Below are 21176 nucleotides of genomic sequence, written 5' to 3' on the forward strand. Positions count from 1 at the left end.
CCAGTATTTAGCAGATAGCAAATCACTGTTGCCCAAATTTGTTTTAAAAATGATTAATTAGCAGTTATAAGTTCTTTATGGAATAACTAATAACCATTTATAAACTAATTTTCAAGCATTAATAAAGACTTACACGTTACGTCTTATTGTAAAGTGGTACCAATAAAGGACACTCACTTCATTCATGCACACAACATCAGACAATAAACGAACTGTTCCGTTTCTCCTGAACGCATCACCAGACCAGACAAGACAGGAGGGTTTTTGTTCTCCACGCAGCATCTTATATAAATAATGAGTAAAGAGCTAAAGCTTAACTATTACAGCGCATGTTTACAACGAGCTGCACGCTGCACAACGCTGAGCTCTCAGACTTGAATGCAGTATCTGGTTCACCGCACAAAACGATCTATCAAACTATCGATCACTGATCACTGATATTCAGTCATATGCTATATATTTTGAACACAACCCCAGCCATCGCATATTTCCATCACAAGCAAAACTGATTTAACATAACGAAGTATTAATAACTATAACTTTAATTAACACTGAGCTCCCTCAATGAGGGGTTTGAAAAGGTTAAATGAACACATTGATGTACATAAAATCACTTAACACTTATTATGTTAATGTTGTTTGTATTTATGCTATTATTAGTGTTTTTTCTGAGCAAATAAATGTCTACTGCTTAAAAAATTAGCTTTTTAAACAAGGATCAGGCTGTATAACAGTAATACGATAATCTGCAGTATTTCAAAACGATGCTGGTATTTCAAAATTATGACATCAAATTTCTGTTTGACGTCAAAAAGCTAACAATTTTCACTCATTTACATTTTAGAAGGGTCACTGTTTGCTGGTGTTGCTGACCGACTGGTGTCACTGATAGGAAGCGGAAAAATCAGCGCCAGGAGAAACCGCAAAAAAGCTAAGCATGGTAGCGTCTGAGCGACGGCAACGAGCTAGTCACTCGACTTTGCGCTCCCAGATGTCCTCTAAACGGGTTTCTTTTTTGCATAAGATAGCTGGAACCAGGTCTATGTTGTGTGGCACATTTGGCCGCTTTAACTAAGCTCCAATTAGTACTGGAAAACCATTGTTTTTAATGGAGGTATGTATACCAGCATCGACACTCCACGGTGGTGCGCCTACTCCAGGCACTGTTCAGTTTCTCGCGCATCACAGCGCACCACTCAGAATTGGCCATTACTACATTAAATTAAAGTCATACTGAGATCACAGAGAGCCACAGTAGATCACATGTGGCTTTACAGTTACACAGAGAAAGGCAGTCATACCTTCAGATAAACAGATAAATACTAAGGGTCTGTTACCTTAGTTAACGCTATCTTTCAGCTCCAAAGCAGTGAGGTAGTAAACAGATTCCAAGCATGATAAATGATGTGGAATTCAGTTCATTTCAGTAAATGTATAAAAGTACATTTAAAAGTTGACGTTTATCAGCAATCTAGAGCAGCAATTTGCTAAGCTATGCTGCCTGGCGCATCCGGTGTGCGGTGGCCTTTAGCCAAAACGCTACAACACAGGTTAGATTTTGGCTTCCCGTCACTCCGCCACTTTTTTGAGCTCTCAGGTGTCCTCTACATGGGTGTCTTTTGGACATCAGTCTGCTGAATCCAAGCCTGTGCTGGGGTGTTTGGCCTGCTAAGTAAGCTACCGTTATCTTAACCAAAACGCTGCAGTCCAAACACCCCAGAACTGGTTCAGTGTTGGCTGTCTGTCACTCCAACACCATCATTTAGACTTGTTTCAGCAGAGCAGCAGTCAGTCAGAACCAAACCTGTGCTGTGGTGTGTGGCTCTGTTTGGGTCTGTAGCTGCTTGCTAGGCTAATGTTAAGTTAGCCAATCAGGCTACAGATCCAAACACCACTGAACATGTTTAATTTCTGCTTCCTGTCCCTTTAGTGCCAGTTCCTCGAGTTCACTCCCTCAGATTTTAATCATCATCTAAACTTGTTTCGGTGCTTCACTTAGCCAGAAGCTAACGTGTTCTATGAGAAAAGCTGTTATCATGCTAGCTAAGCTAATGCTAAGCAGCGTCGCGCTCCTAGTTTGAAGCACTGTTTAACATTTATCAGCTGTTAGATAGATGGGTGACATCATAAGCAACTACTGTTTTTTTTTTCTTTTTTTTGTAATATTTGGTAAGATCTGGAGATGGTTTGGGGGGGGAAACACTTCTCAACCCTATTTTTAATTCTAATGTCCTCAGATGATTAAAACTTTTACCCACATACATCCCCAAATGTAGCCTCACGATAAGAATGCATCCAGTTTATTATTATTAATTTGGCACACGTTTATTTTAAAAAGCCTAATTCTGTTCACTCAATGTGGAAGACCTGAACTGATTTTAAACAGCTGCAGTTTTATAAGGCTTGTATTTCTAACCTCTTCAACTCCTTGAGACCACTGGTGGTTCCAAAACGCACTTCGTCTTGTTCTTCATAACTTTCATATTTCATAAGCTACATTCTAAAGGTGGGGGTTGTATGAGAGCTGTAACTTCGTCTTCTCTCCAGTCAAATAGATGGTGATGTCATTTTAAACCCTTATAATAAAAGAAGCTTAACTCCAAAATATACCTTGGAGAATAAGAGGTTAAATTAAAAATAGTCCAGACTAAAAATAGCTGAGATTAAAAATTTTAAAGAGGGGAAAAAAGTTGGCTTTTGCAATAAAAGGTGGTATCATGCCATCTCTAGTAGCTACCATGTGAAACTAATGTGTGTGTCAGTTACGCAGTAATGAGAATGAGGAATTCGAAGCGTGGGCCCAGAGACAGGCTCTGAGAGTTTAGTAATAAAGGCAGTAGGTATCTGCCTCGCTGCTGCTCCTTCAAACAACACGCTTCAGCTGATGGCCCTGGTGATAATGGAGAGACAGACGCACAAAACTTTCCTTCCCTTTGTCTCATAACAGTCCTGTCCCCTATGAGGATATTTCAAACATTGCCAGGAAACAAACACAATGCCAAATGCACAACAGCAGGTGTGGCCAATCTCTTCTGAGGCTTTTATCAGTACTTCGCCTCTTTGCTCTTAAATCACGGTGCCAAGCCTGCAGGCCGGTAACTCTGCACATAGGTTGCTGGCTACAGGGGGGCAAAGTGATCATGCTTTATCGTTACTGTGATGAATTTTGCTATTGTGATGAACAGTGAGCTCTTCTGAACATATTATGGACACTGTCTGTACTGACCAACGGCATGTTTCTTAAAACAGAATCAATACTTAGTCTTTTTTAATTGGATTAAGTGCAATATAGTAAATAAAATGTTAAAAATCATTATATTCTCACTCAGCTTTTTAATGGTAGTTTTTAAATGTGGCACTATAAGTACGTCAAAATAGTGATTTATATCATTTATCCTTAACATCTTTAGGTATCATTAGGGATGCAACGATATCACAACTATTTTCCCTTCCAATACCAATACCTGATCGGCCAATACCGAGTATCAACACCTACTCTAAGCTAACTAGCTTATAAGCCCTGAAATTTATATTTGTGTTTGTGTAAAAATATTTTTAAAACATAAGAAAACATTTTTGTACGTTTTACTATATATACAATTAGTATTTAGTATTACATAAATAAATAAATGATATTTAACAACTAAATGTAAAAAGTAAGAGAAAAGTAAAAGCTTTTTCATGTGCAAAATAGTTAACTGCATAATAAGTAACAATATACAGATAAACCTGTGGCATGTATTTGTAAGCACAAAGCATCGTCTCTGGAGTTAGCAAAAAATGATCAAGTCATTTCTCCCACACGCACGTCCTGTTCACTTGCGCTTCCATCTCCGAGTGTCAGATCGGAATTTAGCAAATATCACAATCACTCAAGATAGCGGCGAGTGAACACACACACCGGCTGGTGGGCTGCTTTGCTAAAGGCTAAACCAAGACTAAAGACTATCTGCAGTTCCTTCCATATGTCTGTCTAACATTCACTCCCTCTGTATCAACCTGGACTAACATTAACTCAGACTGTAAGTCTCTATTTGTATCATACCTGTAAAACCAAGGCCTCAGGAAGAATTCCAACTGTTCTATCACCCTCTAATATCGCTTTCCCACAAAATACTGGCTTAAGAATTTTGCTATTTGTTTCTGCTGTCTGCCAACCCTCACCACTGATGTGTTAAAGAGCAATGGCAATGAAATTACTGAAAAAAATGTAGTAAAAACACAATCTACATGGGCTAAAAGGCTCCTGGCATTGCGATATCAGTCATAGGTATTGGCATTCCCATCACTAATAAATATAGCATTTAAGTGCCAGTATCAGTACCAGTACCAGCACAGTATCAGTACAGGGCTAGATATTGCAATATGATATTTTGCCATATCATCCACCCCATTGCTGGATTTAAAGTTTCTGAATATTCAGAGTAGGCATGCAACAATAAGTCAGCGAGGCCAACAGCATCATCTACAAAAAAGTGCTGATGTGGATCGCTTTTATTCTCAGCACATTGGTTACTTAAAAACCTGCTCTATACTGTTAAATACAAGAATGTAAAACCCACAAAAGTCACAGTGGAGACAGGGTTTCACCACAGCACAGCAACGATGCTCAAACGAAACATAAGCACTTAAGTTCCAACCTGTTTTGGCTGCTGCTGATTGGGGAAAGTGCTTTCAACCCAAGTGGCTGATGTCTAATGTCAGTCCAGTAAAGGTAAGATTAGGCTACGTGTTGGAAGACGTTATATCTGTTTTAGGATGCTTTAGAGATGATGAAGCTGTACATGTTGACACATTAAAATGAGTAAAATATACTGCCATAAAAGTTGCTCGCTGTTCATGCGTCATGTAATCCAGAGACGTTTAGCCAGTGACATAACAGATATTGTGCCACTCAGAATGAAACTGAAAAAAGGGATCAGCATTAAATATACTCTGCGTTTGTGTACTCAGGGTGTGTTTCAGGTCATTTGCTTCAAAAAATGCCAAAATGAAACTGAAACTGACACAAATGGTGTTTGAGAGTCATAAACTAATTCATTCATTAAATCCTGAACTTTTTTGCTGTGTCTGAATGCTGTTTCAGTAAAATGCTGAATTTCCTTATACTCATTTCATATATATGAATAACAACAAGTGCTGTTTCACTATTGTTGGAGAGAGGTGGATACTAGGATCATAGGATACCACACCATAAGTACATACTAAGCAAAACAACAGTATTTAATAACAATATTTAGCAAAAACCCATGCTAACCTACGTAAAAGCATAGGTAAGTGGTTACTAACCCAATCTGCACCATAAGCTCAATATAGCGGTGAATAGTCAATGTCTGTGCAAACAGACGACACGGATGAGCAAAATGTATTAATCTACTGCCAAACGCAGCCAGAATAGCAAGAACACTGGCTGTGTTTACATGCAAAGATTTTTGCAAATCCGATTGAATACAATCCGATTACAGATTCAGACTGAGGTGTTTATATGCACACTCTATTCAACAATCTGAAGGAAAATCTTCGTTTACATGCTCACTACAAGTAATCCGATGCAAAATGATGCGCATGCGTGGAGTAGCGCGTAGAGTAAACGTTACCGTGACAGCGAACATCACGTGAGGTCCAGTCCGCGTGAGATGAGTTTCCAGTTGACGCGCTTGTGTTTTAATTGCTTTAAAATGATGTCAGACTCAGGAAAACGTGCTTCATATGTACGTATAAAGGAAGCGGCGGGAGGAAGACGTCGTGTTCTGAGACACATAAGCTGGACGTCCGTCCCACCGCCGTCTTTTAAAGACCAGAGCATAAACTTCGTCTCCTCTGCAGACCAGTTTCTGCTCCGCCATGTTGAACGGTGTAAACTTTCGCCATGACACGACGCACATGCGCAGAACATACTTACACGTTCCGATTGGAATGTAATCGGATTCAGGCGTTTACACGGATATTATTCTTCTATTTGACGGATTATTTAGAGGTTTACCCACCTCGTTCAATCGGATAGAAACTGTATTCCGAATGGCCTCAATCGGGCTAGACTATTCCGATTGAGGTGTTTACATGGACGTGTTCTATTCCGATTGAGCTATTAGTCGGATTATTAACGGATTATCAGGCTGCATGTAAACGTGGTTAGTGTTGATAAGATGCTTCCAGTTTGCTACTTTTGATTTATACAGCTATAATAACACAGCAGCCTAATGAACAATCTGATAATCTTATCTATTATTATGGTTTCTTCTTCTTATTGATCAGGGTATATTTTGGTTTGTCCATCTGAATTTACATTACCAAATCATAAGGCAAATTATTCAGTAACTGCATGAAATAAATGTAATATTTTTATTTTATTTATTTTCTCCCCTCAAAATAACAGAACGTGTTTTATGATACACATATTTCTATATGCTTACAATTTACTACTGAAAGCCAAAAATCTTAGACGCTCTTTGTATTATTTTATAAAAATAATGTTTACAGAGCAGATCACTGAAGAGACGCCATCTGTTTATAGTTTATAGCCCAGATTTGTGGAAAAATGGGTCGACTTTCAGTAGAAAAAAAATTGTGAGTTCAGCTTCTTTTATTATTAGGGTTTAAAATGACATCACCATCTATTTGACTGGAGAGAAGACAGTTACAGCCTCATACGACCCCCACCTTTAGAATGTAGCTTATGAAATATGAAAGTTATGAAGAACAAGACGAAGTGCGTTTTGGAACCACCGGTGGTCTCAAGGAGTTTAGAAGGTTAATAGATCATCCTCACACTTTTCACAATGTAACGACCATCACTACTAGTAAAATGTCAGTCATTTCATCATCACTATACTCCAGTAGCAGGACAGTCTACTTCCTTTCATATCATTTATGTGTCCATATGTGGCTAAAGGTGGGTTATTAAAAAGATCTATTAGATGTTTAATTTATCAAAACCAAACCAAAGAACTAGAAATCAAATCCAGTCTTCACCTCAGAAATGAAAGTCATATCTGAGAATGTGCACACCTCTATTCATCAATGATGTTTAAAAATAATCAAACAAAGCACATTTAGTAAAATAAAACTCTGCCCAATCTACACGCGGTCTTAGGAACTGAGTTACGGATTCGCTTCCTTCCCTTTCCTGTTCCAAGTCCAAGAACAAGCAGCGGTGAATGTGCAAAATCCTTTTGTCATTCATCACCAGGGGGAAAAGCCAACAGACTGTTCAACCAATAGAGCCTGAAGGCTGACTTACACCATGCAAGTTGCAAGTAAGTAAAGAAAAAAACAGTAACAACCCTTCAGAATAACCACAAAAAATCTCATTAAATTCACTATGCACGATGCAGACGATGGTGGGGAGGCAAAGGCAAAAAAGCAGTAGATGTCAGACATCTGAAAACCATCTCTGAGGCAGCGTCCCGTACCAGCACACTGGCTGAAAGAAACCAAAATAGGAAAACAGGACACATAAACCATACCAACCACTAAATATGGTGGCGGCTGATCACAAATTATTTGGGACTTTCACAAAGTGCCTGGATATTACAGCCACGTCAGTCTCTTCATGGAAGCATAAACAGAGGTCAGGGTCACCTTGTAAGCGTCTCTAAATCAACACACAAATGTTTGATTGTGTCAAAATTTATACATTTTTACCCAAGTGGATAATTGCAATCGATAACGTGCTCGATTTGTACATAAACGTTGGCGTGAGTGGAGGCCACTTCTGTGGAGGCCACTCCCCGGACAACAGCCCTACAGAGAAGATCAGAGGTTTGATTTTTCCATTGAATACCACTGCTATACTGAGATTCCCTGGGCTAGACTCCAAATGCCGCATTACTTACCACTGTAAATCACTCCAGTTAAGAGCATCTTCTAAATACGTGAAGTAAAACTTTGGTTATTGGTTGGACTGCAACGGTCATCTCCACCCCTCAATGGCAACAAGCTGACCACAGTGTTTCTAAACTGCATGAATGCACAATTCTCAAACCTATAGCAAGGACAAAGATAGCAGACACATTAGCATGTTTATGTTCCTGGATGATGGTATCCTGCACATAATCTCACGAGCCTACTGTTCTGTCATCGCAGCCCTTAACATTGTGTTCATCGCAGAAACTTATCATCTCATTAATTGGTCAAGATGTAAACAAACTCGTTGAGTGGTTTGATGTTCTTGAGAAATATCAGAACTGTTCACAGAGGTGATGATGGGAACCAGACGTCAGAAGCGTTTAATGCCACTAAGCCGCCTCCCAGAGAGATATTGCGTGAAATGGTTAAGAATACGCGGCATGATAGCTGAAACATTGTTTTTCAATACTTTTGACAGAAGGTTTTGGCCTGAAATATATTTCTAAGAGCATTATAAGGTAAAAGAAAGCACACTGTTTCAGATTTACTACTATTTTATCATCAGCAATACACAAAATAATCAGTGTGTGTTCACTGGTGGTTTAAGATAGCAAATAAAATGGCTATATTTAAGACTATTATTGATTAAGTGACCCTTATTAGTCCCATAACGAGGGATTTTAACCCACCTGTGCCATGAAACACAACATACACACTAGTGAACACACACAGTAGGGGGCAGTGAGCACACTTGCCCGGAGCGGTGGGCAGCCCTATCCACGGCAACTGGGGAGCAGTTAGGGGTTAGGTGCCTTGCTTAAGGGCACTTTAGTCACTTTTGACCCCTTTAGTCTTTCTGACCCCTGGTTCCCATCACTGCCACGGCAAAGAAATCTGAGTTTAAGTTTTTTTACAACAAACAATTTTACATCAAATCACTCTGAATTACTTTGTTTACATCTAAAAAGACTAAATTAAGCACAACGTTTGGCAAGTTGGTGAAATTCCTTCTAAATCTTGGTCTGGAAAACTGTCTGGGGGAATCACTGTGCCTGATTATACTCAATCCTTTATGAAGCATGATTATTTTAACAGGCAGAACATTGTAGTACATACTGATGTGAAGCTGGAGGGTGTGAATAACTTTGGACAGCAGGTTCATCACATCCACTGAACACTTCTTCATTCTATTTTTAGTTTCTAATGCTAAATACTGTTTACATCTTTCCAAACCCTGGACTTGAAATAAACGAGCCTGCTTTACAGCAGCACTGTGAGCAAACAGCCAAATCTCAGACCAGATCTTCTCTGGGCTGGAGGAACGGCAACAAAAGCAGATGAGCTGGCGCGGTGCAACCACCTCTCTTTATTTAGCCCATGACACACACTCAGCCAGTCAATGTACTCACTCACGCACACACACAGAGCACAGGCACCATCTTCTTAAAATAACCAGCTCTGCGGTGCCACTCCTCGCTCAGCCACACAGCCAGAGAGCAGAGGGAAACCCCCAGACGCAGACACCAACAGATGCAGGAGCACATTCTCTTTCTCAATTCTGCTTTGTTAGGTTAAGACGTGCCACTTGTTGGCTTGTTTGTGTTTGTAGCTCTGTGCACCTTTACGAGCCTTGAATCCCAGAAATGTGCAGCCACTGGCGCATGCATGTCCGAACGTGCGTCTCTGGTGTAACGACGGGGGGAAAAATCAACACCAACACAGGCCTTCTGTCAGAAGAGCCGCAACAGACTGAAACCATCTCAGAGGTGGGACAGTCTTTAGAAAGGGTTCAGGAACTCTAGTGAGTCTCCTGTTACAAAACAAAGCAGGGTGTATATGTACAGCTACACACCCTACAGCAGAGGTAGACAGTAAGCCTGAGACTATATAGGCTTAAAGCTGACAGTTTCTATGAATGTCAGCTCAAGTTGGACGATTCAAAGGCCTGTATCGGACATTTCAAGGGGCATCTTGAGGTCCACTTACAACATTTGCATCGTTTTACGTACCAAAAACAGTCATCAGTCATATTTTCATGACCATTTTCTAAACTCTTTTTACCCTTTTGAACAAAACAGGCTGCTACTGTTATTGTGCCTTTAACTACCTCGTGCCTTGCTTTTCATTGCGGCGCTCGTGTTAACAGGTCAGAACTTTCAAAAAGGATGCACGTGCAAAACAGCAGATGCTTAGGCAAAGAGCTGATTTTTTCCTTGTGAAAAAGCCATGGGACTTAATGAAAACGAAACAGAACAATGCACAAGATTTCCTAGCTGGTCTATCGGGCTTGAAACCAAACTGAAATGCTGTCAAGGGTAAACCAATTCACCTACCATTGTAAAGCGCTCCAGTTAAGAGCACCTTCTAAATATATAAAGTAAAATTTTGGTTATTGGTAGGACGGCAAGGGTCATCTCAACCCCTCAATGGCAGCATGTTGACTGTAGTGTTTCTAAACTGCATCTTAAACCTATAGCAAGAACTACCAAACTATATGACAAAGACAGCAGAAACATGAGCTTGTTTATGTTCCTGGACGATGGTACTGCACGCAATCTCACAAGCCTACTGTTCTGTCATCGCAGAAACTTATCAACTTATTAACTGAGTAGGATGTCATTGAGTGGTTTGATTTGAAATGCTCCGTTCTTAAGAAACGAAGCGTTAGAATTGTTCCCAGTGGTGATGATGGGAACCAGACGTCCAAAGCGTTTAATGCCTCTAACCTTGCGATCACACCGGCAGTGACTTCTCGCCTTAAAGCATGTACTAAGCTGCTCAAGGCTCAATTCCTATTGGTAATCGCCCCATCCATTTGCTCCTTATTTGCGTAAAGTTAAACTCTGCTCAACTTTGTTGCGTTGCCAACGTTCGTGTTGCCTCCTGTTGCTGGAAATCGTCAGGTCACGTTCAAAATTAATGACCTCCGGTTGCTTTATTGCGTCGCTGCCGGTGTGAATGCAGGGTAAGAGCCGTCTCACAAAGATACTACATGAAATGGTTATGAATACTTTGCATGATAGCTGAAATATTATTTTTCAATACTTCTGACAGAAGGTTTTGTTCTGAAATGTATTTGTAAGAGCCACATGCAGTAAATTAAAAGCTAAAAAAATGTATTTTTTCAGATTTACCACTATTTTATCATCATCAATGCATAAACACTCTCTGTGTAGGTTCACTGGTGGTTTTAAATGGTAAATAAAATGAAGAGAAAGAAATATGAGTCTGTTTTTCTACAGTTTTTCTGTAGTTTTTCTACAAAGAACAATTTTTCATCAAATCACTGAATCAAAATGAATGAAATGTATCGTACTGTGTTTATGAATTATATTTCAGTGAGTAGAGTGACTGATTTGAGTGTATGTGTGAAACAGGCCTGCTCTGTTCTGACTGACTGTGTCGTGCCTCATTCAAAACGCACTCAGAGCTGAAACACTCCTTATAACTTCAGCGCGAGTGGGTGGAGCTAAACTGCTGTAGGCCGAATGTGTGATTATACGTAAATGAGTTGTTTCTCATGACATCGCAGAAACAGTGAATTCAGAACGGGCTGTTTTTGCAGTTTGGTTTCCATATATGGTCTGTCTGGATTGAGGAATGAATGGTATGTTTTGAAACATTAACGATGTTCACATACTACTGTAAACTCCTTTACAACAGTGGTTTGGTTTTCCATGATATGAGCCCATATCAAACTAGTGAATCACAGCAAGAACAAGTCTGTCAGAAGTTAATTTCTGAAAAAGAACAGTTTCTGATCAGAAGATCCTCAGCCTGTCAGTGAGAGGAACAACCTGCAGTCCACACTTACAGCTCGTTTTAGCTGTGCACACCGGAAATATATTTAAGGGATGCACAGTGATACTGGAATTACATGGCTATCGGAAGATATAGAGGAAAAAGTATTGACAGAATTCCGTATTGCATGTGTATGTATGGAAGCACAGTCAACAATCAGAATCAGATCGTTTCACACTGATCAAGGTCATGGGAAAAGATTTTAGAGCTCAATTACATGGTAAATAAACAATAACATCCCTCCAAACTGGTCCCTGTGGATCCCAATCCAGCTCAAATGTTTTTATCTATTCTAACGAAGACTCCCACCAACCAGGGCTGGGCAATACGACAATTTGTCATGATAACAATTAAGCAAGAGAACACGAGGGAGTGTGTTACCACGAAATAACGTCACGGCTGTGATTTGGTCGTGATGTTATTCACGATAACACATGACCTCGGGTGTTCTACTGCAATACAGCAGTTAAATAAATAAAGTAAGAAATTAATAAACTGGACTGTGAACGTGTCAATGCGGCATTTAATGCTTTAATGTCAGCAGTTCCTTCCGCCAAATTATATGTCAGAGTAACGAGCTCCGCCCACTCGCTGCTCAGCCGGCAGTTGGTTCTCCAGCTCCTTACACTAAATTCCCAAACTGTCATCACCACTGAGCAGCTTTTCAGTCGGCAGCTGTGACAGAAGAACAGCTAAACAACCTGGAATCAGCCAGAAATGAACCCAACACCATTCGCCAAACGTGTAGTCTGATCTTCAGAGTCTGACCAAATTGGACTGAGCCATAAAACTGCCGCAATATCAGGTTCAGCTCAGTTTTGTCAGTTTTTGCCAGATCAGTATTAATGTTGTTTTGTTCCAGCCAGTCTGTAAAGCATCTTACAGCCCATTTAGTTTGGCGAATGGTGTTGGGTTCATTTCTGGCTGATTCCAGGTTGTTCAGACGTTCTTCTGTCACAGCTGCCGACTGCATGTTTCATTATAAAGAGAGCAAAATTAGTCCCACTTGATTTAGTACAACACAATGTGGCAAATACTGAACGAAAATCACTGTATTCAGTTTTAGATAGCATTTTTAAAATGAACTGCTTCTTTTTTCTCTGTTCCAACTGATCAGTTATCTGAAAAACCGAATAGCGGGACACATCCGCCGTCATGAGGATTTCTTGAAGTATCACAATATTAGATTTTTGCCATATCGCCCATCTCTACCGCTTCCTCTCAAAGTGTGGCTGATATTTCTCAAGTCCAACCAAAAAATTGCTAAAACAATTGCAAATACAAGAAAGATAGTGACAGTTAGATGCTGTAGTATCTTAGAACTTGTTTAATCTAGGATGCCACTTATATGCAGCTGAACAGCAAATGGTTTAAACGCAATGCAGACGGTAAAGAACATTTTAAACCATGATGACAGTGACCAGAGGTGTGCACAGGTTCTCGAGTACTCGGTTAACTGCTTCAGACGCCAGTATTAAAATACGGATATCACTGTTCAGATATTCGTCATGGAAACACAGAGAAAATATACAGGCTAACGATTCAGTCACACGCTGAGTTTATATTTCAACAGGACTGTAAAATGGCTGAAAAAGCTTTATTGCTAACTGCTCTAGCTGATGTCAGCTTGATCAAGGAACAGTGAACATGTATTTCAATATAACTGACAAACTAATTAACATGTTGACGCATCGTCCACTTGTAAAAAGACAAGTCCTCATCAGACTCCAGCGTTGTACCAGCTGGCTCTACAAGTTCACAAGCTCGCCTGAAGAGGCTGCCTCACCACTCACACCAAAATCTACCGATTTCCTTTGAATAACAAACCATGTTTAACCATGTTTACCCATGGCTAACCTACGATTAACCCCCATTAAACTAAGATATTAATGTCACAATTAATTGAAGAATGCATACACCTAAAAGTGAGGGCACCACATGATCCCCAGCTCCACCACTGGAAGTGCTTTCACTCCAAAACTGATCAAATGTAAATATAAATTTAATATAAATCACATTTTGGTTGTAGATATTGAATGAGTGAAACTGATAAACTGCCCTGAAACAATCTCTCCTCTTTAATTCCATCCTCTGACTACAAATCAAAGCCAGTTCAGTGGTTTAAAACATGTCCTCATCATAAAAACTCTTCAAAATAACACACGACACGAAGCACAAAGCCTATGTTTCGCTTTCTTTGTGACTGTTGTGTCATTTTGGAGGCGGCTGAGGAGAAAGAAAGTGACCCTCTAGAATCTTACTAGTCCTAAATGTGCTGAAACAGCGACTGGTCAATATGACAATATGTTATCATTAACATGGTATAATACACACAATGGACCTCTATGTGTATCATATTGAGGTATCAACCTATACGTCTAGAACAACGGACAACTGTGAAAAAAGACAAATTTAGATCCATTATAGTGAGTCTGCAAACCACCACCACCACCGTATAGCAACTAACTAACTGTATTATAACATTATTATTATTATTATTATTATTATTATTATTATCATTGATTCCACTTGCCGTTTTTAGATGAGGAACAACTGTTTCGCAGGTTGATTTTGTCCATTTCACTTTTTCAATACAATATAATAATGATAACACAACACAATACACAAAATATTACAATAACTGTCATATGGTTCACCCCATCATGCATTATGTCCAATTTTCTCTCAAACCCCAAAAAATTGTGACCCATGAAAGTGAAAAGCCTTCAAGTATCAGACGTCCATTCCAATTTGCAAGCCTCAAAAAAATTACATATTGTGTATCATGGATGTTATTTGTGACGATATTTATCATGATAATCAATAACATGTAGGTATACTGCCAAGCAGAACTGTGCATTTTCTATTTTCCAATTTGTTCGCAAACTTCATAAAACTACATATTGTGTATCGTGGTAATGCCTTCAAGTATAGTGATGTCATTTATGACTAAATTCATCATGATACCAATAACGTATCATAACATTGCCCACCTCTATGCTGCATTTTGTCCTTTCCAGCTTGTTCACAAACTTCAGAAAAACTTTTATTGTGTATCGTGAAAAAAATCTTCAGATATTTGTGACAAAAGTGATCAAGGTAATAATAACATGTCATCATATTATCCACCTCATTTGGAGCCTTTTGTTAGTTTTGGCTTGTGAACCTCAGAAAAGTTACATATCGCTGCTGTCGGAAAAAAACCTCGTCATTTTTCAGTTTTTTGACATAATTTGAAAATGCCTGTTGTTCTTTACACTGTCTGTAAATTTCATGAAGAATGGACCAAAAGAAACGATACGGAGATACGAGGTTTTCTTCCAACAACAGCGATATCATGTATCGTGGAAATGCCTTCAAGTACTGTAATGTTATGTGTGATAATATTTACCATCACACTAATGACATCATCGCATTGCCCACTCCTGTGGTGCATTTTGTCCGTTCCAAATCGAAAAACCTCAGAAAACACATGTCGTGATACAAAAAGAGCGTAATGCCTTCATGAGGTTATTCATGAAGCCACTGACCACAATAACAACATATGGTCCTATTTTGTCCATTCCGAAGTGCAAACCTCAGAAAAACACACATCGTGACAGAGGAAAGTGAAATGTGAGATACTATCTTTAAGTATTATGAAATGCCTTCTAGTATCATGATGCCCATTTCAAATCTGCAAAGGTAAAATTACACACTGTATCACGGAAATGCCTTAGAGTATTGTGATGTTATTCCTGGTGCAATATATCATGATACCGATTACACACTGCCCACCTCTGTGGTGAAATCTACACATTATTTCTGCAAACCTCAGAAAAATAACAAATAATGTGACACAAGAAAGTGGAATGCCTTCAAGTATTGCCACAGTGCACACCCTTAAAGGGGAACTCCACCCATTTTTCAAAATTTCTGAATATCTCAGTCCTTGAGATGGAAAGAGTCATTGCTGTGAAGTGGCTGATTGTAGACTCTGATTTCTTTACAGTGGTGAAGATAGGAACCAGGAGTCCTGATGTCTACAACACAAACACGTTTTATTTACTATCCAAAACCACCAACACATGTCTTCTGAGCTTTAATATGTGATGGTTAAAGTCATAAATCTGGTAAAATAGTCATAAATCAGAAAAAAAAAGTTTTCTTCAGGAACTATTTTGCATTACAACGCCCTGCATGTACCTGTCCACCATGAACTGATTCAAATAAATGGATTAAAATGCATTTTGAGCCAAAACTATATCACGAAACTATCATAAAACAATGTGACAGACATCAGGCAGCGTATATCTAACCATTTCGTGTAATAACGTTATCTTTCTGTGAGGGAGCTTTTAGAGGTGGACGTCTGGTTCCTATCACCGCCACTGTGAACAGTTCTGACTCGGCGAGTTTCTCCACAGCGGAGCATTTCACCGCAATCCGCTCTGAACGACTTCGCTCATATCTGAAGGACAGAACTACTCAGAAAGTTTGAAAAAACTGGTGGAGTTTCCCTCAAAACAGTGACCTGAGTAAAGCACACTTACAGCACGCAGAGGGCATAGGCCCCGTTAACGCTCTCGCTGTCCCGCACCAGAAAGCTGCCGTCTCTCCCGGCTCTGGCGAGCAGCTCCTCGGCCGCAGCGCGACTCAAATCCCGGTGATACCACAGCGGAGGAGCCGCCGATCCCAGCGGGGACGCGCCGCCGCCGACGCCGCCTGCCATCGTGGCAGGGCTCGACACACAGAACTACCCCGCGGATATCCCTCCACAAGAGGGGAAACAGCAGCTGTGGGCTTTTAGCGTTCCTCTAATCCAGTCGCCCGAGAGGAAACGTTAATGAAAGAAAAAATAAACACGAGTGAATAAATAACCCGGTCGCCGCGGATGCTAACGAGGCTAACGACCGTTAAAAACTTTCCCTCAGTTCCTGAAAGTCTCCCATCAGAAGAAGCGGAGATTTTCCGCTTTTCCCACGGCGAATAAACACATCAAATCCGACTTGGGAAGTTTGGAAAAGCTGGAAAATCCTCCACCGCGACTTTTAGCCTCTAGCTGCCTAACCTACCATCCCGGTTCACAACTAACGCTACATGTGAGTTACAGTTAACTTAGCGTTATCCCACAGGGATCAACCCGGGCAGCGCTGGGTGCCCGAGCCCGGCTTTCCCAGTTTGACCAACCAGCAAAACACTCCAGAAAGCCGTTCTGCTGTGGTGAAAGTCGCTCTCTAAGCTGGCCACTAGGTTACAGCAGCTGGTGGACACGTCTCATCGCCCCCACACGTACAAATCAATCTCGGACTCCCGAGTAAGCCTGGCTAGGTTAACCACTGAGTGGCTCACGGACTACAGGCAGGCTCCCCCGCTCTGACGGGGCTGAGCTCGGCTTCCTATTCGCCAGCGACTTGTTCGAATTTTCCCGTTCCACCTTAAATGGTGCAGCAGTTCCATTCAGGCGCCACATTCTTGTTCGAATTTTCCCGTTCCACCTTAAATGGTGCAGCAGTTCCATTCAGGCGCCTGAATGGAACTGCTGCACCATTTAAGGTGGAACGGGAAAATTCGAACAAGAAGCCGACTTCAGTTTCATTACTAAAACTATTTTATGTCTTATTTCCCTCTTTGAAAAAATAAAACTATATGTGAAGTAAAAACTCTCCCTTTTAGTATCGAAGCCAAGTAATTTAAGTGTTTCTTTCCACTCCTTTCCTGTTAATCACACAAAATTAATCTAGCTAATAAAAAATACGTTTGTCTAAATAAAAGCTAGTCCTGAATGTCCAATATTGGTGTAGCTCAAAAGCAAATATATATAGGCTTTAAATTGCTTGACGTTACAAACTTCCTGTTTAGATTTTCCCCTCAGCAACTTCAGGCTGCGGGTCGAGCGGCGCGTTCCAAACCGAACACATGCAGCCTACGTAGGGCGCACTTCGAAGGGAGCACGCTCGCCGTAGCCATTTTGGAGTGCCGTTCCAAAGGGAAGCGGCGATAAACAGTGGCTGTGTCTCAAATCGAGCCCTCGGCCTGTCCGTAGTGAGTTGCTAAGTGCTGAATGGAAGTGAGTGACCCTGTTAGATCATTTAGGGCAACTACATTTAATGAGGCACTTAAAGGTTAGCATCCATGCTAAAAACACCAGTACTTTGTACTGGGAATTGGCTTTTAAACTTTTAATGGTTTCTATGATTTACATAATTTAGCCTCATCTTACGATCATGTTTTCGTAAAACAAAACCCAGCATGTTGTTGCGCAAATACACCACATCAACCACTGGAAACCCCCCTTCACGGCTATAAAGAGGCTAATAAATAAAAATGTGATGTTCAGCTTATTAGCATTGTGAGTGCTCCGGCTTCCCTCTGCTTTAGGCAACTAGCAGAAAGTAAAGCACATTTCAGTACAGCTCATCTCAAAAAAGCAGTCCTAGGTTTAAAAACTCCTCCCACCTCCAAGATATGTCATCAGAAGGGGCTTTTTGTAGTCTTAAAACTGGAAAATCTCACAACAGAGACTGCTGCAGCACGGCTGTAGGAGGACCATGCATGTTTACAATAGATGTAGAAACGCTTACATTTTTCATTTTTTGATCAGAGTGCCTCTTTAATCCGGGAAAGCCAGTCATCTCAAATGGAAACAATTTTAGTAGTGAGCCAGTTTTTTACTGTCTGGCTGCCTGACATTAGCAAACTGTAGGCCGTGTCAAGCACCCTAATGGCAGGGAAAAGGACACCTTACTGGTCACTTTATTAGGTACACCTCCTTGTTTCTACGCTCATCATCCATTTTATCAGCTACATTTATCATATTGGAGCACTTCGTAGTTCTACAATTGTAGGCTGTAGTCCATCTGTTTCTCTGCATGCTTTACCCCATCAATGGGACCACCAGGACCACCAGTGAGCACATTATTTTGAGTAGTTCTATTTTTATTATGAAAGCTACATTTAGTAACTGGAATCAAACCTTAACTTAAACAGGAAAGAGATTAAAATGGCTACTAAAATTCTGAAATACATAAAAAAATTCTGAAATTTACATGCACATCCCCGCTTGGTGTATCCAACAGTGGAAAAATAAGAGCAACAGTGACACCTAATGGTTATTTTCATAGCTACATTTATAACCGTTAAAGGAGGCCTTTGCTCCTTTTTTCAATTAAATCTAGTTGTGCATGTTCCCAATGTGTAAACCCAATGAAGGCCTTAATTTACAGATCACCCCCTGAGTGTTGATTTTATATGCTAATAACCACTGCCCTAATTGGTTGTCTCAGTTAGAGGGGGTGATTTAAGGGGTGTGGTCACCGTGCCATGTTTGAGAGCTCAAAAATGGCTGCTGAATTTTTATTTTAGTGATTTTTAGTCACGTTGTGCATGAAAGACAGCATGTCACAGGAGTGACTTCACAGATGCTGATTGTTTTATGAGAAACAACAATTTTGATGCTTGTTTTTCAGTTTAAATTGTAAAACCGGATTAAATAACTGACAATTCAGTGCCACAATTATTTTAAAATAATAATTATTTTAATAATTTTATTATAATAATTCTAAGGTTGTCACAAGATTTTGTAAGAGTTACAGAAATAAAATAATTTTTAAAATTTTTTAAAAAAGGTCTACTTGTAAAGACTAACTCTGAGAAGTCCACAGATGGTGAAATCTACTTTTATATTTCTGCTAATTTTGGGTAAAATACTGTCAGCTTCATGTGTGACAAAAATACTGTCACGGTGGTGTTACTCACGAAACATATGTGATTATAAAATTGAAATAAAATAACAACATGAATGCAATAAATACATACAATGTGACTTTTGTGGTGGGTCATTTTCTGAGTATGCTAATTACCACTGCTCTAATTGGCTGTCTCATGACCATATATTAGCCAGGCATGCCATCACACAGCGATGTTTAATGCAGAAGCCTTGTAAACCTTGTAACTGCTTTCAGCTCAGTTTTTGTTTACATGTCTGCATGGCTAAGACAGATTTGTCTGTCAAGTTAGCATCAAGCTAATGCTGGTAAATGCCTTCATTTCACAGGAGCTCAACTCAAATACAGACATTTGAAGCTCGTTGCAGTCATTAAAGTCATTTATTCTTTACTTTGATTGTTACAGTTTGGATGTTGATTCTTTCAGTGTAGATTTAAACTTAAAGCCGGCCTCTGTATGTTACTGGCGCCTGTTAGCACAGCTACCAAACTCTAGCGAAGACAGAACATGAGTTCAATTAGCACTTAGCCCAGATAGCAAGAGGATAACAGGCCACTGTTGACCCGCTGATGGCAAAGCTAGTGGCCGACTGGCTTTTTGTTCAGCATTTTCTGGGCAGCCCACTGGTGGTTAAGCAAATATTAGACAAAATTCCACTTTTCAGCGCTCGTTTTCCACTCAGAGTCCAACTGACTTATTTTTCCTTCCTTTCTTTCTTTTATTATACTTTGTAAATTAAATTAGTGAATAATTTTAGCAGGATTATCATCCATACAGCGGGTTATAGAGCTGCAATCTTGCACAGTATCAGCATTTTCCAACAAAATCATTTATATTAGACCTAGTCGTTAAATATTTAAAAAAAAAAAAAACTAGTTTGACCCTGTGTGCAGGACAGTAATCTGCTTGGTCCACACTGTGGTCAGCGAGGTGCTGACCTTATTAAGCCAGCAGACAGATATATGGGTCATTCTCCGTTTGGAGGGGAAACCATGTCACAAAGGCTGCAGGGCTTAAAAAGATGCTTAAAATATGAGGCACAGCTCCAAAAGTCGGTCTGTACATTTACACAGTGACCTAAGATTAAATATTACTTTTCTTTTATGATTCTCTGGTTTTTCTTTTTTTATCCTGTTTCAAAGTTGCTCTGCATCTGTAAAACAGCTCGAGAACCCAGTTTTAATATATAACAATATGTTTAACTTGGGAACTTGTATTAAACAGATTCATGTTTACTCTTTATATCATTAATGTTATACTACATTTTAAAAATATGTATTTTATATAAAAAATTCATTTGTCACAGAGATTTTGGTCACTGCTGTTATCAGGACTCATATATTACATTTTAACACAGTATTTAACTCTATTAAACTGCTTCTTTGGGTCGAGGCTCATCAGAGAGGAAGCATCTCAATGCGTGAGAAGGTGAGTCCATACTTGCTGATTATATTGCAGGAATTTATTAATAATTTTGTTTATCAGGCAGCTCATAACTTCTATGTGTCACTGGTGGTATGAGCTCTAATGGCTGGATAACGAACATTTTGTCAAAATATTGCCAAATATATGTAATTTTTATTACTGATTTCAAATAGTTGCACAAGGTCACCTGACGGTCAATGAGTCAAAATCCTCAGTTTTAACCAGAATGTCTCTGGAGTCACAGTCACTGGTGTTACACCATATTCATACAACACCAGTGACTGTAAAATATGTTTGGAATTAAGCTTTCCTTTCTGCATATATGATAATATGAGATGTTAATGCACATATTAAGTATTATTTAGTTCTGGGATCAAAGAAACTGATTTTTAAAA

At 39.7% G+C, this 21176-nt stretch overlaps 1 protein-coding gene across 1 annotated transcript in view; it reads right to left on the reverse strand.

Moving 5' to 3' along the window:
* The window catches only part of inppl1a (inositol polyphosphate phosphatase-like 1a), a 74771-nt gene extending 57668 nt beyond the window's left edge, over positions 1–17103 (reverse strand). Inside the window, exon 1 of the mRNA XM_036562796.1 lies at positions 16182–17103. Coding sequence (XP_036418689.1) covers positions 16182–16360 — 179 coding nt within the window. The 5' untranslated portion in view covers positions 16361–17103. The remainder of the gene's footprint in view (positions 1–16181) is intronic.
* Between the last annotated feature and the right edge of the window lie 4073 nt (positions 17104–21176).

The sequence above is a fragment of the Colossoma macropomum genome, unplaced genomic scaffold (assembly GCF_904425465.1).
Source record: "Colossoma macropomum unplaced genomic scaffold, Colossoma_macropomum, whole genome shotgun sequence".
Taxonomy (NCBI): Eukaryota; Metazoa; Chordata; class Actinopteri; order Characiformes; family Serrasalmidae; genus Colossoma; species Colossoma macropomum.